This window comes from Saimiri boliviensis, chromosome 1, assembly GCF_048565385.1.
Source record: "Saimiri boliviensis isolate mSaiBol1 chromosome 1, mSaiBol1.pri, whole genome shotgun sequence".
NCBI lineage: Eukaryota > Metazoa > Chordata > Mammalia > Primates > Cebidae > Saimiri > Saimiri boliviensis.
The window spans coordinates 67745731-67765459 of NC_133449.1; the positions used below are offsets into that span (position 1 = coordinate 67745731).

The following is a 19729-nucleotide window of genomic DNA, read 5'->3' on the forward strand; positions in this document are numbered from 1 at the left end:
TAACAAGCATGCTCAACTCAGCTCAAGAACCACTGGAGCAGAACTGGCTTTTCATTCAGCCCCTGCATCATTTTTACCAGTCTTCTTGTGTTTAAAAAAAAAAAAATAGAGTGGTCTGGAGCAGCAAGCTCTGACATGTAGAGTTTTTTCTTTCTTCCAATAAAACTCTTCTTTAACACTATAGTTGCATAAAACTACCTAATGTGCCTGGAGTAGCAGGCTCTGCTAGTATTTTTCTCCCAGTAAAAAAGTTAATACTGTAGTTGCATTAAAACTACTTAATATCCTTGGTATATTGATAACCTGTTTTTGTTTTGCCAAAGTAATTTCAGATGCCCTACTGGAAAATGTATCCAGAGTAGGTTGGATATAATACCAACAACATTTTAAATTAGTTTTGGGTTTTTTTTGTTTGTTTGTTTTTTGAGACACAGTATCACTCTGTTGCCCAGGCTGGAGTGCAGTGGTGCATTCTCTACTCACTGCAACCTTCATCTCCCAAGTTTAAGTAATTATCAAGTCTCAGCCTCTTCAGTAGCTGGGATTACAGGCACCCACCATACCTGGCTAATTTTTGAATTTTTAGTAAATTGGTTTCACCATGCTGGCCAGGCTGGTCTCAAAGTCCTTACCTCAAGAGATCCACCCACCTCAGCCTCCCAAAGTGCTAGGATTACAGGTGTGACCACTGCACCCAGCCTAAATTGGTGTTTTGTTTTTCTTTTCAAGACAGAGTCTTGCTCTGTCACCAGGCTGGTGCATGGTGGTGCAATCTTAGCTCACTGCAACCTCCACCTCCTGGTTCAAGCAATTCTGCCTCAGCCTATTTTTAGTAGAGGTGGGGTTTCACCATGTTGGCCAGGATGGTCTTGATCACCCAACCTCTTGATCCACCCGCCTTGGGCTCCCAAAGTGCTGGGATTACAGGCATAAACCACCACGCCTCACCTAAACTGGTATAAGTAAAAATATATGCCATTGCAAAACAAGTCTACAAATGAAGAAATTAATTAGTATTTACCAATATTTAACATACACATAACAGTATTACATTCTTTACAAATTGTCTTCATTAAAACCACAAAAGGAAACAAGTATGAATACTTCTTAACATCTGTTAAGAATAACACTAGAAAAAAATCGCCATTGACAAACCATGAGTTTAATCCCTGCCTATCAAATATATCTTGGCAGTTTTATCAGCATAGTAACACTCACAACTGGTAGAGAAGTCACTTTTACTCAGAACCAATGTTCTTAACACTATTTTGCTAAAGTACCTAATGCCATGATCTTATGAAGGACTTTTTTAAGTTTCCATTCAATGGAAGGATTTTTTTTTTTTTTTTCAGATGGTCTCACTGTTGCCCAGGCTGGAGTATAGTGGCATGATCATGACTCACTGCAGCCTTGACCTCCAAGTCTCAAGTGATCCTCCCACCTCAGCCTTCTGAGCAGCTGGGACTACAGGCATGCATTACCATGCTTGGCTGACTTTTTAAAAATTTTTTGTAGAGATGGGGTTTCACCATGTTGCCTAGGCTGGTCCAGGCCTTTTTACTTATTTATGTTTCAATAACAATACATGTTAAATTGGTTTCAAATTTTTTTTTTTTTTTTTTTTTTTTTTTTTTGAGACGGAGTTTTGCTCTTGTTACCCAGGCTGAAGTGCAATGGCACAATCTCGGCTCACCGCAACCTCCACCTCCTGGGTTCAGGCAACTCTCCTGCCTCAGCCTCCTGAGTAGCTGGGATTACAGGCACGTGCCACCATGCCCAGCTAATTTTTATTTTTAGTAGAGGTTTCACCATGTTGACCAGGATGGGCTTGATCTCTTGACCTCGTGATCCACCTGCTTCGGCCTCCCAAAGTGCTGGGATTACAGGCTTGAGCCACCGCACCCGGCCGGTTTCAAATTCTTAATCTTTTACTACTTCTGTTCTACCAGTATCTGACCAGTCAATCAGATCTTTGTACAGCAGATGCAGAACTAATTCTCAAGTTTGGCTGCATGTTAGTTACCATTTGGGATGCTTTAAAACCCTACCGATGAATCCAATGTGCAGCCAAGATTGAGAGCCACTGTCCTAAGATTTCAGCAACCAATTGCTCACCCAGAATACTACAGTAACTGAAACACTTAACACTCTGGACATATGCTGGACTTGGTTAAGCTTGGTGTCATTCCAAGTATTCTGTTTTAGTGCCAACTGTTCTGGAGTTTAAGTTGCCTCTGCTGTTAGACTATCCATGCTTCTTACTGTCACAATTACTTCTAAAGTTCTTGAGAGAAATCATTCCTTGCAAAATGGATCTGCTTTGATACAGATTGGGTTTCTTAGGACTTCTAAGGCACTAAAACCCCTTTGTAGGCGTTTTCATCCCCACGTTAGTGATTCTCAACCCTGGGTGCATATTAGAAACTAAAAAGCTACAGTGCTAAGGTCCTATCCTCAATCTCTGAATCTGCACCTCGGTTATGGGAGTCTCAGTATTTTTTAAAGCTCCTGAAGTAAGGATTTAATAACACAATACCAGTTTCACAATTCAGTAGCCCATATTTGCTTTTCATTTTGAGATTTTTAACATCTTAAAGTTACATTACTAAGACTTCTAAATTTCACCCCTAATTAAATCAAGATAGAAGAATCAAAAGACAACATTCTGAAAGTCAAGGATTTAGGCATGGGCACATGCTTTCAGACTCTTAGGTATGAAATTACTAAGAGTCACGCATAAGACACCAGCTCCCATAAATTTTATCTGACTGAAGAATACATCTGGCTGTAAAGTTCAAAAGGACTACTCCCCAAATAAGATGTCTTTAAGTTCTCCCTCAGGTACTCACCTTAAAATGCTCTACAATTTTGATCAAAATCCAGGGCCCCACCCCCAGACCTACTGAATCAGAATCTCCAAGAGAGGAGCCTGAGAATCCATATAGTTTAACAAACTCCAGGTGATTATTTTTATTTTTACTTTTTGAGATGGAGTTTTGCTCGTTGCCTAGACTGGAGTGCAATGGCACAATCTCAGCTCACTGCAACCTCCACTTCCTGACTCCAGGTGAGAATCAGACAAGTTTAAGAAAGACTCCCGGCAGGGCATGGTGGCTCACACCTGTAATCCCAGCACTTTGGGAGGCCGAGGCAGGTGGATCACGAGGTCAGGAGTTCAAGACCAGCCTGGCCAAGATGTTGAAACCCCATCTCTACTAAAAATACAAAAATTAGCTGGGTGCGGTGGCACGTGCCTGTAATCCCACCTACTCAGGAGGCTGAGGCAAGAGAATTGCTTGAACCTGGGAGGCAGAGGTTGCAGTGAGCCGAGATCGCGCCATTGCACTACAGCCTGGGTGACAGAGTGAGACTCTGTCTCAAAAAAAAAAAACAAACACTCCCAATGGATAGTAAAAGAATAATTAAGAAACTTTGGAGATGGAATAAGTGCAATAGTTACACTTCCACACTTAATTAGAACCTTGTGTTTTCTTATGACCAGCAGGGATTACTTCTGTTAAACAATAATGGCAAAATATCTGGTTCAAAATCATCTCTGCTCAGATTTTGTTCTTTTTTGCCACTGATAGTCATTTGGAACTAGAAGGGGAAAAAAGAATGTGTCGTTTCATAGCTCAGTTTTAAGTTTCTCATATAAGCCATCCTGGTCAATCATGTCTATGTGCCCATTCCAGCGGTGATAGGCAAGGAGCGCGGCATTGTGGGCTGCAATGGCACTCATTTCCATGGCACTTGCTGCACACTCTATGCCATTGAGGTAATAAAGTCGATCATGGAGAATGATAGAGGGGCATTTCTCTGGGGGCTTATAGCGAGGATAGGCAAGCCATGGCTTCTTCACAGCATAATCATAGGACAGAAAGAGCTTTACAATTTGCGCTTTAGTAAGAGTTTCTTGAGAAAACATCTTCCAAACATATGTTCCATCTGTTGACGGCTCAGGATTTTCCTTTTCTCTCACAGAGGACACAATCCCAATACTGTTAATGAACAAATCTGAATTATCAGTGGTTAAAACTGTACTAAGGCCAAATTTATCTATGGGTCTAGGGCTAAAGATAGAGGTATTCAATTCCCCCTTAACTAAAGTTGTAACTATATTCTGGTAGTATTGATGGAATTCCTCAATTGGAGGATCAAAGTTGAGAAAAGTAATACCGGACATTTTTCGATTCAATGGAGTGGCCACCAAGACGATGTCATAGAAGTCTGAATGAGTCTCAGTTCCAATTTGGTAGACCACTTCATACATCTTTGTCGGATTTCCTAGAGGAAATATGGAGGCATATATTTGTTTAGTGTTTCTAATATACCTTCTAAAAATAATTCTATACTTTCTTCATAATTTCTCTGTAATTCTAAAGAATTGAAGTTATGGCCGGGCGCAGTGGCTCACGCATGTAATCCTAACACTTGGGGAGGCCAAGGCTGGTGAACTGCCTGAGCTCAGGAGTTCAAAACCAGCCTGGGCAACATGGTGAAACCCCGTTATCTACTAAAACCACAAAAAAATTACCTGGGATTGGTGGCATATGCCTGTAGTCCCAGCTACTTGGGAGACCGAGGCAGGAGAATTGCTTGAACCCAGGAGGTGGAGGTTGCAGTGAGCCGGATCATGCCACTGCACTCCAGCCTGGCCAACAGAGCAAGACTCCGTGTCCAAAGGAAAAAAAAAAAGAACTGAATATGTTATAACCCTTAAGATAGCTGTCCCTTGCATTTTTATTACACTGTGGCCAATTTCTTATTCAGAATGTCAATAAGTACAAAATAGGGAATTTTTACTTTTCAAGATAAGATTGTTTTTCAAATCCAAGGAGTAATGCCACTGCACTTAACTACATTGGGGAATATTTCTACATAGCACAATTTCAAGTTTCATAGTTTAATGATTTTAGAACCAAGTAAGAGATGACAAAAGAGAGGTGTTTCTCCCTGAGCAATCATTTTCTACAGGGGAAATCAGGAACAATAAAACAAATTCAAGCTTACCTGTGTGTTTGGTCTTTGTTTTCTCCTCTATGTACATTACTGAGCCAGATATAAGATTGCTTTTGGATGCCTGCAGGAGCCCTGAGCAAACAAGTTTATTGCCACCTTCTACTGCCCAAAGGCCAGAATCAGAACAGGACAATGACACTGCCCCTGTCAACAGGAGGAAAAAAACATGTTTTATTTCTGACTTTGTAAGAGGTTGTCTACCCACTCTCCCTTCCCAATCACATGTTCTACTCCAGATGTCTCTAGACATTGCTAAATGGCCTTTGGGAGCAAAATCTCCCAATTAAGAATCACTGAACTGCCGGGCGCGGTGGCTCAAGCCTGTAATCCCAGCACTTTGGGAGGCCGAGGCGGGTGGATCACGAGGTCGAGAGATCGAGACGATCCTGGTCAACATGGTGAAACCCCATCTCTACTAAAAATACAAAAAATTAGCTGGGCATGGTGGCACGTGCCTGTAATCCCAGCTACTCAGGAGGCTGAGGCAGGAGAATTGCTTGAACCCAGGAGGTGGAAGTTGTGGTGAGCCGAGATCGCGCCACTGCACTCCAGCCTGGGTAACGAGCGAAACTCCGTCTCAAAAAAAAAAGAATCACTGAACTAATGAAAGCTAAAGACCCTCTCCCCCTAAAAATGCACATCTACATTTGCAGAATTTTGCTAACAACATCTGAGGTTCACAGAGAAAGGTAGCCTCCAGTCCATGGCCTAAAGTCAGGAGCCACCATAGCATCAGGTAAGCCCCTTTGAGAACTAATGTCCACCACTGTTCCATGCCCTGGCTTACCCACAAAGGCATTGATGTCTGTGCTTTGGCCATAATTGACCCTCATAACAGGAGCTATCATTTCATTGAGGAATTTCTCAGAGAAGCCAGCCTTCTGCAAGGTTTCAAGAAGTGTTCGGTTAAGCATTCCAAGGAATTCATCTCCTCCTAGAGCATGTAGTAATTTTTCTACACTACTGAAGGCATAGTCATGAGATTGGTAGCGGTAGATCCTTTGGAAAAGAAGATAAATGTCCATTAAATACCAAACAAGATGTGGGAAAGGGGATGTATAAAGAAGGGAAATGACATCATAACAAACAGCTGGGTGCAGTGGCTCACGCCTGTAATCCCCACACTTTGGACACCAATGTGGGTGGATCACCTCAGGTCAGTTCAAGACAGGCCTGGCCAACATGGCAAAAACCCATCTCTACTAAAAATACAAAAATTAACTGGGCATAGTGGCATGTGCCTGTGGTCCCAGCTACTCGGGAGGCTGAGGCAGGAGGATGGCTTGAGCCCCAGAGTTCAAGGCCACAGTGAACTGTGATCGTGCCACTGCACTCCGGCCTGGGCCAGACAGTGAGACCCTGTCTCTTAAAAAAAAATAAAGAAGAAAAAGGAAAAATAAAAAGTAGAAAGAAAAGACTTTGTCTAAAGGTCACATGGCAAGTAGAATGCTCAATCACAACTTACCCACTCTGCCCTCAATCACCCACACATGCACAGTCTTCACTGGAGCACACCAGACCCATTCACTGGTCTCTAAATATGACCTACATGTTATCTCCCCACCAGTACACAAGCTCCTCCCTCCAACCTGAATACACTTCCCATTCCTAACCATAGAACGTCTATTCTTCCTTAAGAGAACTTGTATCTCACCTTTTCTGAAACGTCTTGCTTGACTTCTCAGTCCACAGTTACATCATCTCCAAAAGCCTCATAAAACTTAGCACCAATGCTAATCATTAATTAGACGATTTTTTTTTTTCAGGTGAGTCTCACTCTGTCACCAGGCTGGAGTGCAGTGGTGCAATCTTGGCTCACTGCAACCTCTGCCTCCCAGGTTCAAGGGTTTCTCCTGCCTCAGCCTCCCAAGTAGCTGGGACTACAGGCATGCGCCACCATGCCCAGCTAATTTTTGTATTTTTAGTAGAGACAGGGTTTCACTATTTTGCCCAGGATGGTCTTGATCTCTTGACCTTGTGATCCACCCACCTTGGCCTCCCAAAGTGCTGGGATTACAGGCGTCCGCCACCACGCCCAGCCGGTATCATTTATTTTTTAGAAAATATCACTTGACCACAAACAAAAAGAAAAATGTCACCTGACATTTCTCTGCATTTTATGGATTTAATACAACATTCACATAAATTAGTACATGCAGTAATTCAAACATAATTTTTTATGTTGCAAATGGTACAAAGACGAAAAAGGGGCTTAAGTTCAGGATAATAAGGGGCTTATTTCTTATTCCCTTAAGGGGCTTACAGTTATGGATAAGTAATAAGGCACACACAGAGGTAAGTATATGAAAATAAGAAATTGGCAGGGTACGGTGGCTCACGCCTATAATCCCAGCACTTTGGGAGGCCAAAGTGGGTGAATCATCTGAGGTCAAGAGTTCAAGACCAGCCTGGCCAATATGGTGAAACCCCATCTCTACTAAAAATACAAAAAATTAGCCGGGCGTGCTGGTGAACACCTGTAATCCCAGCTACGTGGGATGCTGAGGCAGGAGAATCACTTGAACTAGGGAGGCAGAGGTTGCAGTGAGCCAAGATTGAGTCACTGCACTCCAGCCTGGGCAACAAGAGCGAAACTCATCTTCAAAAAAAAAAAAAAACATGAAAGGAAATTCAGAGCCAAGGAAAGATCCCTATCACTGATCATGGGATGGGAACTTTCACATCAAGTTTCTTCTCTCAAAATGAACTACAATTTTTTACAGAACAAGGGACGATATTATAACTATTTCAATATTATCTACTGAAAGCATAGCCATAGTATAAGGGTACAAAATGTTAAATACATTTTATTGGAAAAATTTATTAGAGATCTATGCCAAAACTGAGAAGCTAAAATAACGCCTTCCAACCATAGCATTTGGGTTCCAGTCTTTAGGAGACTGAAAAAGTAGAATGAAAACACTGAATTCTTCATAAAAAGAATAGCCTGGATATCTCATATCCAAAGAGAAGTAATCTTTGGCTAATGGTCAACATGAGAAAATAGCAGTCAATTAAATAAGCTACAAATTATGCTATAAAAAACATATTCCCGGCCGAGCGTGGTGGCTCACGCCTATAATCCCAGCACTTTGGGAGGCCGAGGCGGGTGGATCACGAGGTCAAGAGATCGAGACCATCCTGGTCAACATGGTGAAACCCTGTCTCTACTAAAAATACAAAAATTAGCTGGGCAAGGCCGGGCACGGTGGCTCAAGCCTGTAATCCCAGCACTTTGGGAGGCCGAGGCAGGTGGATCACGAGGTCGAGAGATCGAGACCATCCTGATCAACATGGTGAAACCCCGTCTCTACTAAAGGTGCAAAAAATTAGCTGGGCGTGGTGGCGCGTGCCTGTAATCCCAGCTACTCAGGAGGCTGAGGCAGGAGAATTGCCTGAACCCAGGAGGCGGAGGTTGCGGTGAGCCGAGATCGCGCCATTGCACTCCAGCCTGGGTAACAAGAGCGAAACTCCATCTCAAAAAAAAAAAAAAAATTAGCTGGGCATGGTGGCACATGCCTGTAGTCCCAGCTACTCGGGAGGCTGAGGCAGGAGAATTGCCTGAACCCAGGAGGTGGAGGTTGTGGTGACCTGAGACCATGCCATTGCACTCCCTCCTGGGTAACAAGAGCGAAACTCCGTCTCAAAAAAAAATAATAAAAAATAAAAAATAAAAAAACATATTCCCCACCTGCTCCTGCCAGAGCTGGAACCTCACTCAAGCAAGTCTCCTGGAGGGTGAGATGAAACTATATACATAATATAAACAGAGAGCACTCTAATTGTTTCATGATACAACTAGTTGCATTAGAATAAATGCTACTGCTGGGTGTGGTGGCTCACACCTGTAATCCTAGCACTTTGGGAGGCTAAGGAGGGTGGCATAACTTGAGGTCAGAGACCAGCCTGGCCAACATGGTGAAAACCCCTCTACTAAAAATACAAGCATTAGCTGGGCATAGGGGTGCGTGCCTGTAATCCCAGCTACTCAGGAGGATAAAGCATGAGAATTGCTTGACCCAGGAGACAGAGGAGGTCGCACCACTGCACTCCACCCTGGATGACTCCATCTCAAAAAAATAATAATAATAAATGAAAAATAAAATAAATACTACTAAAAAACAGCAGCCAGGTGAGGTAGCATGCACCTATAGTCATGGCTACTCAAGAGGCTGAGATGGGAGGATCACTTAAGACCAATGGCACAAGGCTGTAGTACACTGTGGTTGCACCTGTGAATAGCCACCAACACACTCCAGCCTGGGTGACAGAGTAAGACAGGAAGATCCCTTGAGGCCAGGAGTTCAAGACCAGGCTGGGCAACATAGCAAGACTCTGTCTGTAAAACAAAAAATTAGCCGGGCGCGGTGGCTCAAGCCTGTAATCCCAGCACTTTGGGAGGCCGAGGCGGGTGGATCACGAGGTCAAGAGATCGAGACCATCCCGGTCAACATAGTGAAACCCTGTCTCTACTAAAAATACAAAAAATTAGCTGGGCATGGTGGCACGTGCCTGTAATCCCAGCTACTCAGGAGGCTGAGGCAGGAGAATTGCCTGAACCCAGGAGGCGGAGGTTGCGATGAGCCGAGATCGCGCCATTGCACTCCAGCCTGGGTAACAAGAGCGAAACTCTGTCTCAAAAAAAAAAAAAAAAAATTAAAAATAAAGCAGGCACAGTGGCTCACACCTGCAATCCCAACACTTTGGGAGGCCAAGGTGGGAGGATCACTTAAGCCAAGGAGCTCGAGATCAGCTTGGGCAACATGGCAACACCCTTTTTTTGTTTGTTTTTGAGACAGAGCCTCATTCTGTCACCCAGGCTGGACTGCAATGGTGCAACCTCTGTCTCCTGGGTTCAAGCAATTCTCCTGCCTCAGTCTCCCTAGTAACTAGAATTACAGACATGTGCCACCATGCCTGGCTAATTTTTGTTGGGTTTTTGGTTTTTTTTTTCTTTTTTTTTTTTTTTTGAGACGGAGTTTCGCTCTTGTTACCCAGGCTGGAGTGCAATGGCGCGATCTCGGCTCACCGCAACCTCCGCCTCCTGGGTTCAAGTAATTCTCCTGCCTCAGCCTCCTGAGTAGCTGGGATTACAGGCAAGCGCCACCATGCCCAGCTACTTTTTTGTGTTTTTAGTAGAGACGGGGTTTCACCATGTTGACCAGGATGGTCTCGATCTCTCGACCTCGTGATCCACCCGCCTCGGCCTCCCAAAGTGCTGGGATTACAGGCTTGAGCCACCGCGCCCGGCTTTTTTTTCTTTTTTTGGAGACAGAATCTCAATCTGTCACCAGGCTGGAGTGTAATGGTGTGATCTCAGCTCACTGTACCCTCCACCTCCAGGATTCAAGAGATTCTCCTGCCTCTCCTCCCTCCCCAGTAGCTAGGATTACAGGCAGCTGCCAACACGCCCAGCTAATTTTTTGTATTTTTAGTAAAGATGGGGTTTCACCATGTTAGCCAGGTTGGTCAAGGGCTTTAGGTTTCTATACTGTCCAAAGAAAGACAAACCTGAGAATATCCTCCAATTTCATATTTTAACCAGGTGACTCTCAACTCTGGATGCAGGTTAAGATTCACTTGAGCTGGGTATGGTGACTCATGCCTGTAATCCCAGCACTTTGGGAGGCTGAGATGGGTGGATAGCCTGAGGTCAGGAGTTCGAGACCAGCCTGACCAACATGGTGAAACCCCGTCTCTAATAAAAATGCAAAAATTAGCTGGGCGTGGTAGCAGGCACCTGTAATCCCAGTTACTCAGGAGGCTGAGGTAGGAGAATTGCTTGAACCTAGGAGACAGAGGTTGCAGTAAGCCGAGATCACACCACTATACTCTAGCCTGGGCGACAGAGTGAGACTCTGTCTCAAAAAAAAAAAAAAAAAAAAAAAAATGTTGGGCAGACACAGTAGCTCACACCTGTAATCCAAGTACTCTGGGAGGCGAAGGCTAGAGGATCACTTGAGCCCAGGAGTTTGAGACCAGCCTGGACAACATAGTGAGACCCGTTGAGCCATGATGGCACCACTGCACTTCAGCCTGACAATGACAGAGTGAGACCCTATCTCTAAAATAAAAATAAAAATGCCCAAAACTCTACCCTTCAATAATTAAATTTTAAAAATCTCTCAGGTGAAGCTCAGCATTCGTATTTTAAAAAGACCTCCATGTGCGGCCAGGGATTGAGAACTACTGCTTTTTTTTTTTTTTTTTTTTGAGACGGAGTCTCGCTCTATCACCCAGGCATGCAATGGTGTGATCCCAGCTCACTGCAACCCCTGCCTTCTGGGTTCAGGTGATTCTCCTGCCTCAGCCTACCAAGTAGCTGGGATTACAGGCATGACCTACCATGCCCAGCTAATTTTTGTTATTTTTAGTACAGACAGGGTTTCACCAAGTTGACCAGGCTGGTCTCAAATTCCTGACCTCAAGTGATCCGCCCACCTCAGCCTCCCAAAGTGCTGGATTACAAGCATGAGCCACCACCCCTGGCTGAGAACTACTGCTTCAACAGAAACGGAGGGGAACTGGTTCCAAGTTCCTCTTTGGTAATCTCTATGACTTCTACTCTTGATTTTTGTGACATTCCAGAATATTTCTAACATAGGGTAATAATAAAAATACGCCGGGCGCGGTGGCTCAAGCCTGTAATCCCAGCACTTTGGGAGGCCGAGGCGGGTGGATCACGAGGTCGAGAGATCAAGACCATCCTGGTCAACATGGTGAAACCCCGTCTCTACTAAAAATACAAAAAACTAGCTGGGCGTGGTGGCACGTGCCTGTAATCCCAGCTACTCAGGAGGCTGAGGCAGGAGAATTGCTTGAACCCAGGAGGCGGAGGTTGCGGTGAGCCGAGATCGCGCCATCGCACTCCAGCCTGGGTAACAAGAGCGAAACTCCGTCTCAAAAAAAAAAAAAAAAAAAAAATTTAAGCAGTACACATGAAACAGAAAGCACATTGGCTGTGGAAGTGGAACTGAATCAAGGCTTCCTGCTGAGGAAGGGAAGGGGGGTTCTTTGGCAGGGGAAGATGCCTCCCCACTCAGGGAAGCGGCAATTTCACCACTCCAGCAGTATTTCACTACTGTTTTTGTTTTCTTTTTTGCTGTTTTTTTGTTTTTTTTTTTTTTTTTGAGACGGAGTTTCGCTCTTGTTACCCAGGCTGGAGTGCGATGGCGCGATCTCGGCTCACCGCAACCTCCGCCTCCTGGGTTCAAGCAATTCTCCTGCCTCAGCCTCCTGAGTAGCTGGGATTACAGGCATGTGCCACCAGGCCCAACTAATTTTTTTTGTTTTTTAGTAGAGATGGGGTTTCACCATGTTGACCACGATGGTCTCAATCTCTCAACCTCGTGATCCACCCGCCTCGGCCTCCCAAAGTGCTGGGATTACAGGCTTGAGCCACCGCGCCCGGCCTTTTTTTTTTTTTTTAAAGAGACAATGTCTTGCTCTGTCGCTCAGGCTGGAACATAGTGACACAATCATAGTTTACTATAACCTTAAACTCCCAGGTTCAAGCAATTCTCCTGCCTCAGCCTCCAGCGTAGCTGGGACCACAAGTGCCCGCCACCACACTCGGCTAATTTTTGTTTTTTGTTGTTGTTGCTGAGACAGGGTTTCACCATGTTGGTCAGGCTGGTCTTAAACTCGCGACCTCAGGTGATCCACCCGCCTCAGCCTCCCAGAGTGCTGGGATTACAGGTGTGAGCCACCACGCCTGGCAATTTAGTAGAGACAGGGTTTCGCCATGTTGGCCAGGCTGGCCTCGAACCCCTGACATCAGGTGATCCACCCGCTTCGGTCTCCCAAAGTGCTGGGATTATGCCCGGCCTCCAGCACCTAGAAATGTAAACCAGCATAAAAATTAGCACATGCTGCTGGGCGCGGTGGCTCAAGCCTGTAATCCCAGCACTTTGGGAGGCCGAGGCGGGCGGATCACGAGGTCGAGAGATCGAGACCATCCTGGTCAACATGGTGAAACCCCGTCTCTACTAAAAATACAAAAAATTAGCTGGGCATGGTGGCACGTGCCTGTAATCCCAGCTACTCAGGAGGCTGAGGCAGGAGAATTGCCTGAACCCAGGAGGCGGAGGTTGCGGTGAGCCGAGATCGCGCCATTGCACTCCAGCCTGGGTAACAAGAGCGAAACTCCGTCTCAAAAAAAAAAAAAAAAAAAAATTAGCACATGCTGGCTGGATGCAGTGGCTCACACCTGAAATCCCAGCAATTTTGGAGGCTGAGGCAAGTGGATCACCTGAGGTCACAAGTTTGAGACTAGCCTGGTCAAAACGGCAAAACCCCGTCTCCACTAAAAATACAAACAAAGAAAAAAATTAGCCAGGTATGGTGGCACAAGCCTGTAATCCCAGCTACCTGAGAGGCTGAGGCAGAACTGCTTGAACCCAAGAGGTGGAGGTTGCAGTGAGCCAAGATTGCGCCACTGCACTCCAGCCTAGGTGACAGAGCGAGACTCCGTCTCAGAAAAAAAAAAATTACCGAGGCATGGTGGTGGGCACCTATAATCCCAACTACTCAGGAGCCTGAGGCAGGAAAATCACTTGAACTCAGCAGACAGAGGTTTCAGTGAGCCAAGATCGCACCATCACACTCCAGCCTGGGCGACAAGAACGAAATAACATCTCAAAAAAAAAAAAAAAAAAAAAAAACTAGCACATGCCAACAGATTAAAAAAAAAAAGATTGTACCTTTCAAAATTAAAATGGCTATGTTAGTCTTCCTGATTACCAAAGTGATACATATACACACACTTAAAAAATTGTTTAAATATAGAAAAGCATTAAGGAAGAAAAAGAGGCACCTGAATACTCACTATTCAGGGCAGTGCTGGAATGTAAATTCTTGGAATATGGAACTTTTACTCTACTCAGGCTGCTGGTTCACTGAAAACATGTCACTATTAAAGCCCATTTAAGTTTTCTGATCCTTCTACAACTCTTGTACACATTATCTCATTCATCTACAAAACACTAGCACAGCATAGAGATTAAGAGTGAAGACTCTAAGGCCAGACTGCCTGGGTGGCAACTCCAGCTATATCACTTACTATGTGGATGAACCTGCTCTCTTAAAACCTCTACACCACCCCTTCTGCATCTGTTTAAAGAAGCTAATAACAGTACCTACCTGAGTAAGTTGTTGTGAGAACTCAAGGCATCTAACAATGTCTGGCAACACTAAAGAAGCAGATGCAAAATACACTTCAGAAGCAAAAATAAACTAACCTTTCGATTTCCAAGCAGATAAACAGTCTGCATGGTTTCTACAAAACATTTTCCCTAACAATGTTACAAACAGGCCTTGCAGTAAGGTAGAAAATGCTTACAAGACATTATGACTCCTAAAGTTCATCAAGTTTAATTTAACCTAAATTAAAAGACCTTTGGTTAAATTGGAAGGAAAAAAATTACCTCATGAACTTGTCTAACACGTCCTCTACCCACATGTGCATACGAAGGGACTGAAATCCATAGCGCCAAACTAATTTAATCATGTTAATTATGAACCAGTTGCTCTCCTCAAATACCAGACTCTCTCCATTATATATCCCCAGTAGGCCACCAGAGGCCTGAACAGTAGAGAGACCTGCAAAAACATAAACGGCAACTAAGTCAGTGGTGTCTATGCTGATAGTGAAAGAACATAATCTGAGTGAATGTAGGGCTTCCCTCAGTTCTCAGGAGTCACATAGAGGAGTTCTATCTTTGGAACAGTGTGATACACTATACTTTCACCACACTGTCCAAAAGTAGATTTGCTTGGCAATGGGTCAGATGATCATGCAAATATTAACATATCAAAAGTAGATATATTTTTACCTGGCTATTTTTTAGTCTAAAAAAATGAAATAGGCCGGGTGCAGTGGCTCACGCCTGTAATCCCAGCACTTTGGGAGGCCGAGGCGGGCAGATCACAAAGTCAAGAGATTGACACCATCCTGGCCAACATGGTGAAACCCTGTTTCTACTAAAAATACAAAAAAAATAAAATAAAATAAAATAAAATAAAATAAATTTGCTAGGTGTGGTGGCAGGCACCTGTAGGCCCAGTTACTAGGGAGGCTGAGGCAGGAGAAATGCTTGAACCCAGGAGGCAGAGGTTGCAGTGAGCCAAGATCGTGCCACTGCACTCCAGCCTGGCACCTGGCGATGGAGCAAGACTCTGTATAGCCGGGTGCAGTGGCTGAAGCCTGTAATTCCAGCACTTTGGGAGGCCAAGGTGGGTGGATAACGAGGTCGAGAGATCGAGACCATCCTGGTCAACATGGTGAAACCCCGTCTCTACTAAAAATACAAAAAATTAGCTGGGCATGGTGGCGCGTGCCTGTAATCCCAGCTACTCAGGAGGCTGCGGCAGGAGAATTGCGTGAACCTGGGAGGCGGAGGTTGCGGTGAGCCGAGATCACGCCATTGCACTCCAGCCTGGGTAACAAGAGCGAAACTCCGTCTCAAAAAAAAGAAATAGTCAAAGGAAAAAAGCCAGAATACCAGCTGAATTCAATTTAAAAACAAAGATATCAGACATGTATCTTTGTGACATGATTTGTTCTGGGTATACCATTGCCCTTGTAGAGGAAACTGAAGCAGAGGCAGCATCCACAGAGGATGTGGAAGGCAGCTGAGGGGAAAGAGGTGTTTCCATTTGTGTGAGAATCCTTTTTTGCAAAACTGGTATTTCAGTTAACTGGAGGGAGGCCAAAGTTACAAAATACTACCTGCCAAAAGGGCCTGCAGAGGCCTGTCAGACCGTCCCCATGACCCACCCATTCAGCTCCCCTGCTATCAGGGCAGCAGTTGCACATCCCAAGTTCTATGCACATGTCTGCATCCATAGCTACGTGAGTGACTTTGTTTTGTCAGTGGTAGTTTGACAGGGTCTTACTTTGTTGCCCAGGCTACAGTGCAGTGGCACAATCAAGGCTCATTGCAGCTTCTATCTCCCTCACTCATAGGATCCTCCTGCCTCTGCCTCCCATGTAGTTGGGACTACAGGTTTGTGCCACCACACCAGGCTAATTTTTTTATTTTTAGTAAAGACAGGGGCCGGGTGTGGTGGCTCACGCCTGTAATCCAAGCACCTTGGAGGCCAAGGCAGGCGGATCACCTGAGGTCGGGAGTTCAAGACCAGCCTGACCAACACGGTGAAACCCCGTCTTAAAAAAAAAAAAAATTAAAAATTTTTTTTAAAAAGTAAAGACAGGGTCTCACTATGTTGTCCAGACTAGTTGCTAACTCCTGGGCTCAAGTGATCCTCTTCCTCTGCCTCCCAAAGTGCTGGGATTATAGGCATGAGCCACTATGCCGGGCCATGGCCATCTGTGAGTGACTTTGAGCCAGACACTTCAAGTCTCTGGGTCTCATTTCCTCAGCTGCAAAATGATCACAATAAGGTGCCTATCTCCAAAACTTCTCTGATTCTTCAACACAAACCCAGAAGTTTAGGAACAGACAACGGGGCCGGGCGCGGTGGCTCAGGCCTGTAATCCCAGCACTTTGGGAAACCAAGGCGGGTAGATCACGAAGTCAAGAGATTGAGACCATCCTGGTCAACATGGTGAAACCCCATCTCTACTATAAATACAAAAAATTAGCTGGACATGGTGGCACGTGCCTGTCATCCCAGCTACTCGGGAGGCTGAGGCAGGAGAATTGCCTGAACCCAGGAGGCGGAGGTTGCAGTGAGCTGAGATCATGCCTTTGCACTCCAGCCTGGGTAACAAGAGCAAAACTCCATCTCAAAAAAAAAAAAAACAGACAATGGAGGCTGGGCATGGTGGCTCACACCTGTAATCCCAGCACTTTGGGAGGCCGAGGCGGGAGGATCACCTGAAGTCAAGAGTTCAAGACCAGCCTGGCCAACATGGTGAAACCCCATCTCTACTGAAAATACAAAAATTAGCTGGGTGTGGTGGTGGGCACCTGCAATCCCAGCTACTCAGGAGGCTGAGGCAGGAGAATCACTTGAACCTGGAAGGCAGAGGTTGCAGTGAGCTGAGATCACACCATTGGACTACAGGCTGGGCAACAAGAGTGAAACTCTGTCTCGAAAGAAGAAAAAGAAAAGACAGCAGCAGCCATTCCCACCCCCACCCCATGCCTGTAATTCCAGATAACTGAAGATTAGATAACTAGTGTCCCCTTACAGCAGAACTAACTAAAGCAGTACCAACTAACAAGAAAGTGAGGAAAACAGTTTTACCAACATCTCTGTAACACAATTAACAAGGTAGAAGTTTCAGTTTTCCGACTGATAAAAATATCCAGGGATGTCAGACAGTTATCTGGTGAGCTCCAAAATCAAAATTACATACCCAGGTCTTTGACAAAACGCTTCATGTGCAGATTTAAAGGATGGATGACAGAACCTCCTGCCTCATAGTCTTGCCCCTGAACCATCATGGTAGCCAGGCGGCCCCCGACCTCTTCTCTTTCAAACAGGTCAATCTTCACATCTTTCCCAAATTTCTGCCGCAGGTAATAGGCTGCTGAAGTGCCACCAATTCCGGCTCCAATAATCGCTATGAGGGAAGAAAATCGCTATGAGGGTTTTTTCCCCCTTTTACCAGTTGTTTTGTTTTTTAAAGACCATTAAGCAATAAGGGAGGTTGTTACTCAAAGCTATTGTCAACAATTTGGTGGGGGGAGTGGCATCTGCAGTAAAGGTCTAACTCCCCGAATCTGAAAAGACACTGCCCCCCGACAAAAGCAGTAGTAGATTACTTAATATAGTGACATTAATTCGATTTTTTTAACCAAAGATTCTCACAGGTATTTATGGAGGAACCAACGGTCCTATACACCCTTCCTGATGCCCAACTCACGAGCACATTGGAGGTGAGCCTTTCTAGCACGCATTTTTAATAAAGTGACTGCCATTTTTGCCTAGCTTTATTGTGTCTAGATTCAATGTAAATAGGTTAATAATCCCGAAGAACACAACTTTAAAGGTGGGTGGGGGGAGACAGGAAGCGAAAAAACCAAGACTCCTGACACTGGAAAGAAAATAAAGAGATTCTTTCTGCAGCTGTGTTAGTCCTAGGTGGAGAAACTGTGCAAGCCAGGGGCCTCTGAGGGCAGGCCGACCTCAGCAAAGCAGAGATGGGGGAAGTGGGTTCAGCCTCCCAAGGGAAGCAGGCAGGGTCAGCTTGTTTGCACTCCGCCCTGTGCTGTGTCTGCGTGAGCGTGCCATCTGGCCGGACGCCCCAGGTCGAGCCACATACACTGGACTCTTAATGGTCAGTGTTCAAAGGAAAGATGGAGAAAGGAACCTAGGCCTCCCCGGAGTCCCAGGCCTAAGAGACAGGGGCTACAGGTACGCTGGGCGCCCGCCTGCCCGCCCCGGTCCCCGTCCACGCCCATTCCTCCAGTGGGCACCTCTCCACGCCTGGAAATGCACAGTCCTATTCCGAGCAGGGCCGGAAGCCGCTCTGAGGTGTGAACGCGGGGAAGCGCGACCTGCGCGGCGGGTTCGGCCTGCACTACTGGCCTGCGTCGCGGCTGCGGGATCTGGGCGCACTGCGCAGCAGCCGCCCCGCGCGGGGCACGCTCCAGCGCCCTCCCGCGCCGCCCCCTTCTCGCCTACCGATCTTATCTGGCGGGGCACGCAGCTCGGCGCCTTCGGGGCACCCCCAGCTGCACAGCAGCAGCCACAGCCCTAGCAGCAAGGAAACTAGCTCCGCGACAGCTCGCCCCATGGCCTCCTCCACGAGCTCTGCGGCGGGCCGTTGGAGCCCCGCAGTCCTCCCGCCGCTGCGCGGCTGCGCGCTCCGCCCAGCCCCGCCCCCAGGCCGCCCCGCCCCGCCCCCAGGCCGCCCCGCCCCGGCCCCAGGCCGCCCCGCCCCGGCCCCGCCCAGGTGCCTCGCCCAGCAGGTCCCCTCAGTCCTCCAGGAGCTGCCCACCCTGGGCCACTTAGTGCCCTAAGTACACCCTTCCGCCCCGAAGCCCACCTTCCTTCAGAAGGCATCGAAGACACAGGCGGCGGCTCGCCTCGGCAATCCTCTTTCCTCCCTATCTATTCGGGTGAAGCACCTTAGTTCTTCACTAGTGCCCACTTCTGTCCCTTCCGTCTCTCCTCTCAAAGAATGCACACAGCTTATCGCTGCCAGAAACAGCCCAAAGGGGCAACAGGACTTACCTAGTGATCACCCTGTTCCGAGGACTTTCGGGTACGCCATGACTGGGTAAATGGTGCTGGGTGAAAAGAAAAATGAGGGAGGCTGCGGATGGGGTGGTCTAAGGTGAAGGGAGCGGAATAATAGTAACAGACATGAATAAAAGTTTACCTGTAAGGACACCAGAATGTGCCACCCCAAAATTTTCCTCCTTAGCCTAAGGAGTCTTTCAAGCCGAAGGCAATTGAGAAGATGTAGATACAAGGAAAGTTCTCCACCTTCCCCCATTTGCCTAAAAGCAGAACATAAATTTTAAAAGGCAAAGGTATCCCTCTTCCCGCACTGCCTGGAAGGACAAAGGTTAATCACTGAAGACAATTTTACACCTGTTAAATAAAATGTATAGGAGGCCATTGTTTTGGATTGAGCTCCTGCACTAGAGTAGGCCCAACATCGAGTCACTCATGTCACTCATGTTCCACATCACCAAGTCAAAACTAAGTTGTCTATCTGACTTTCTAAGAAATCAGGAGAAAGAAAAATAATAGCCACATCCCCAAACAGACCAGTTTTAGGTGGCAT

The 19729-nt window shown here is 46.1% G+C and overlaps 1 protein-coding gene across 1 annotated transcript; it reads right to left on the reverse strand.

Moving 5' to 3' along the window:
• Nucleotides 1-295: 295 nt before the first annotated feature.
• PCYOX1 (prenylcysteine oxidase 1) lies at nt 296-18804 on the reverse strand. Its single transcript, XM_010333498.3, has 6 exons — nt 18619-18804; nt 17348-17554; nt 14448-14622; nt 5810-6021; nt 5014-5166; nt 296-4287 (listed from the first exon to the last, which is right to left on the reverse strand). The coding sequence occupies exons 1-6, from the start codon at nt 18728-18730 to the stop codon at nt 3629-3631; spliced, it is 1518 nt and encodes a 505-aa protein (XP_010331800.1). The 5' UTR covers nt 18731-18804; the 3' UTR covers nt 296-3628.
• Nucleotides 18805-19729: the final 925 nt, after the last annotated feature.

Coding starts and splice junctions, on each gene's coding strand:
- PCYOX1 (XM_010333498.3), bottom strand. CDS start 18,730: ATGGGGCGAGCTGTCGCGGAGCTAGTTTCCTTGCTGCTAGGGCTGTGG. Junction 17,555..18,618: donor TGCCCCGCCAGATAAGATCG/GTAGGCGAGAAG, acceptor CTTCCCTCATAG/CGATTATTGGAGCCGGAATT. Junction 6,022..14,447: donor GTGTTAGACAAGTTCATGAG/GTAATTTTTTTC, acceptor TCTTTTCCAAAG/GATCTACCGCTACCAATCTC.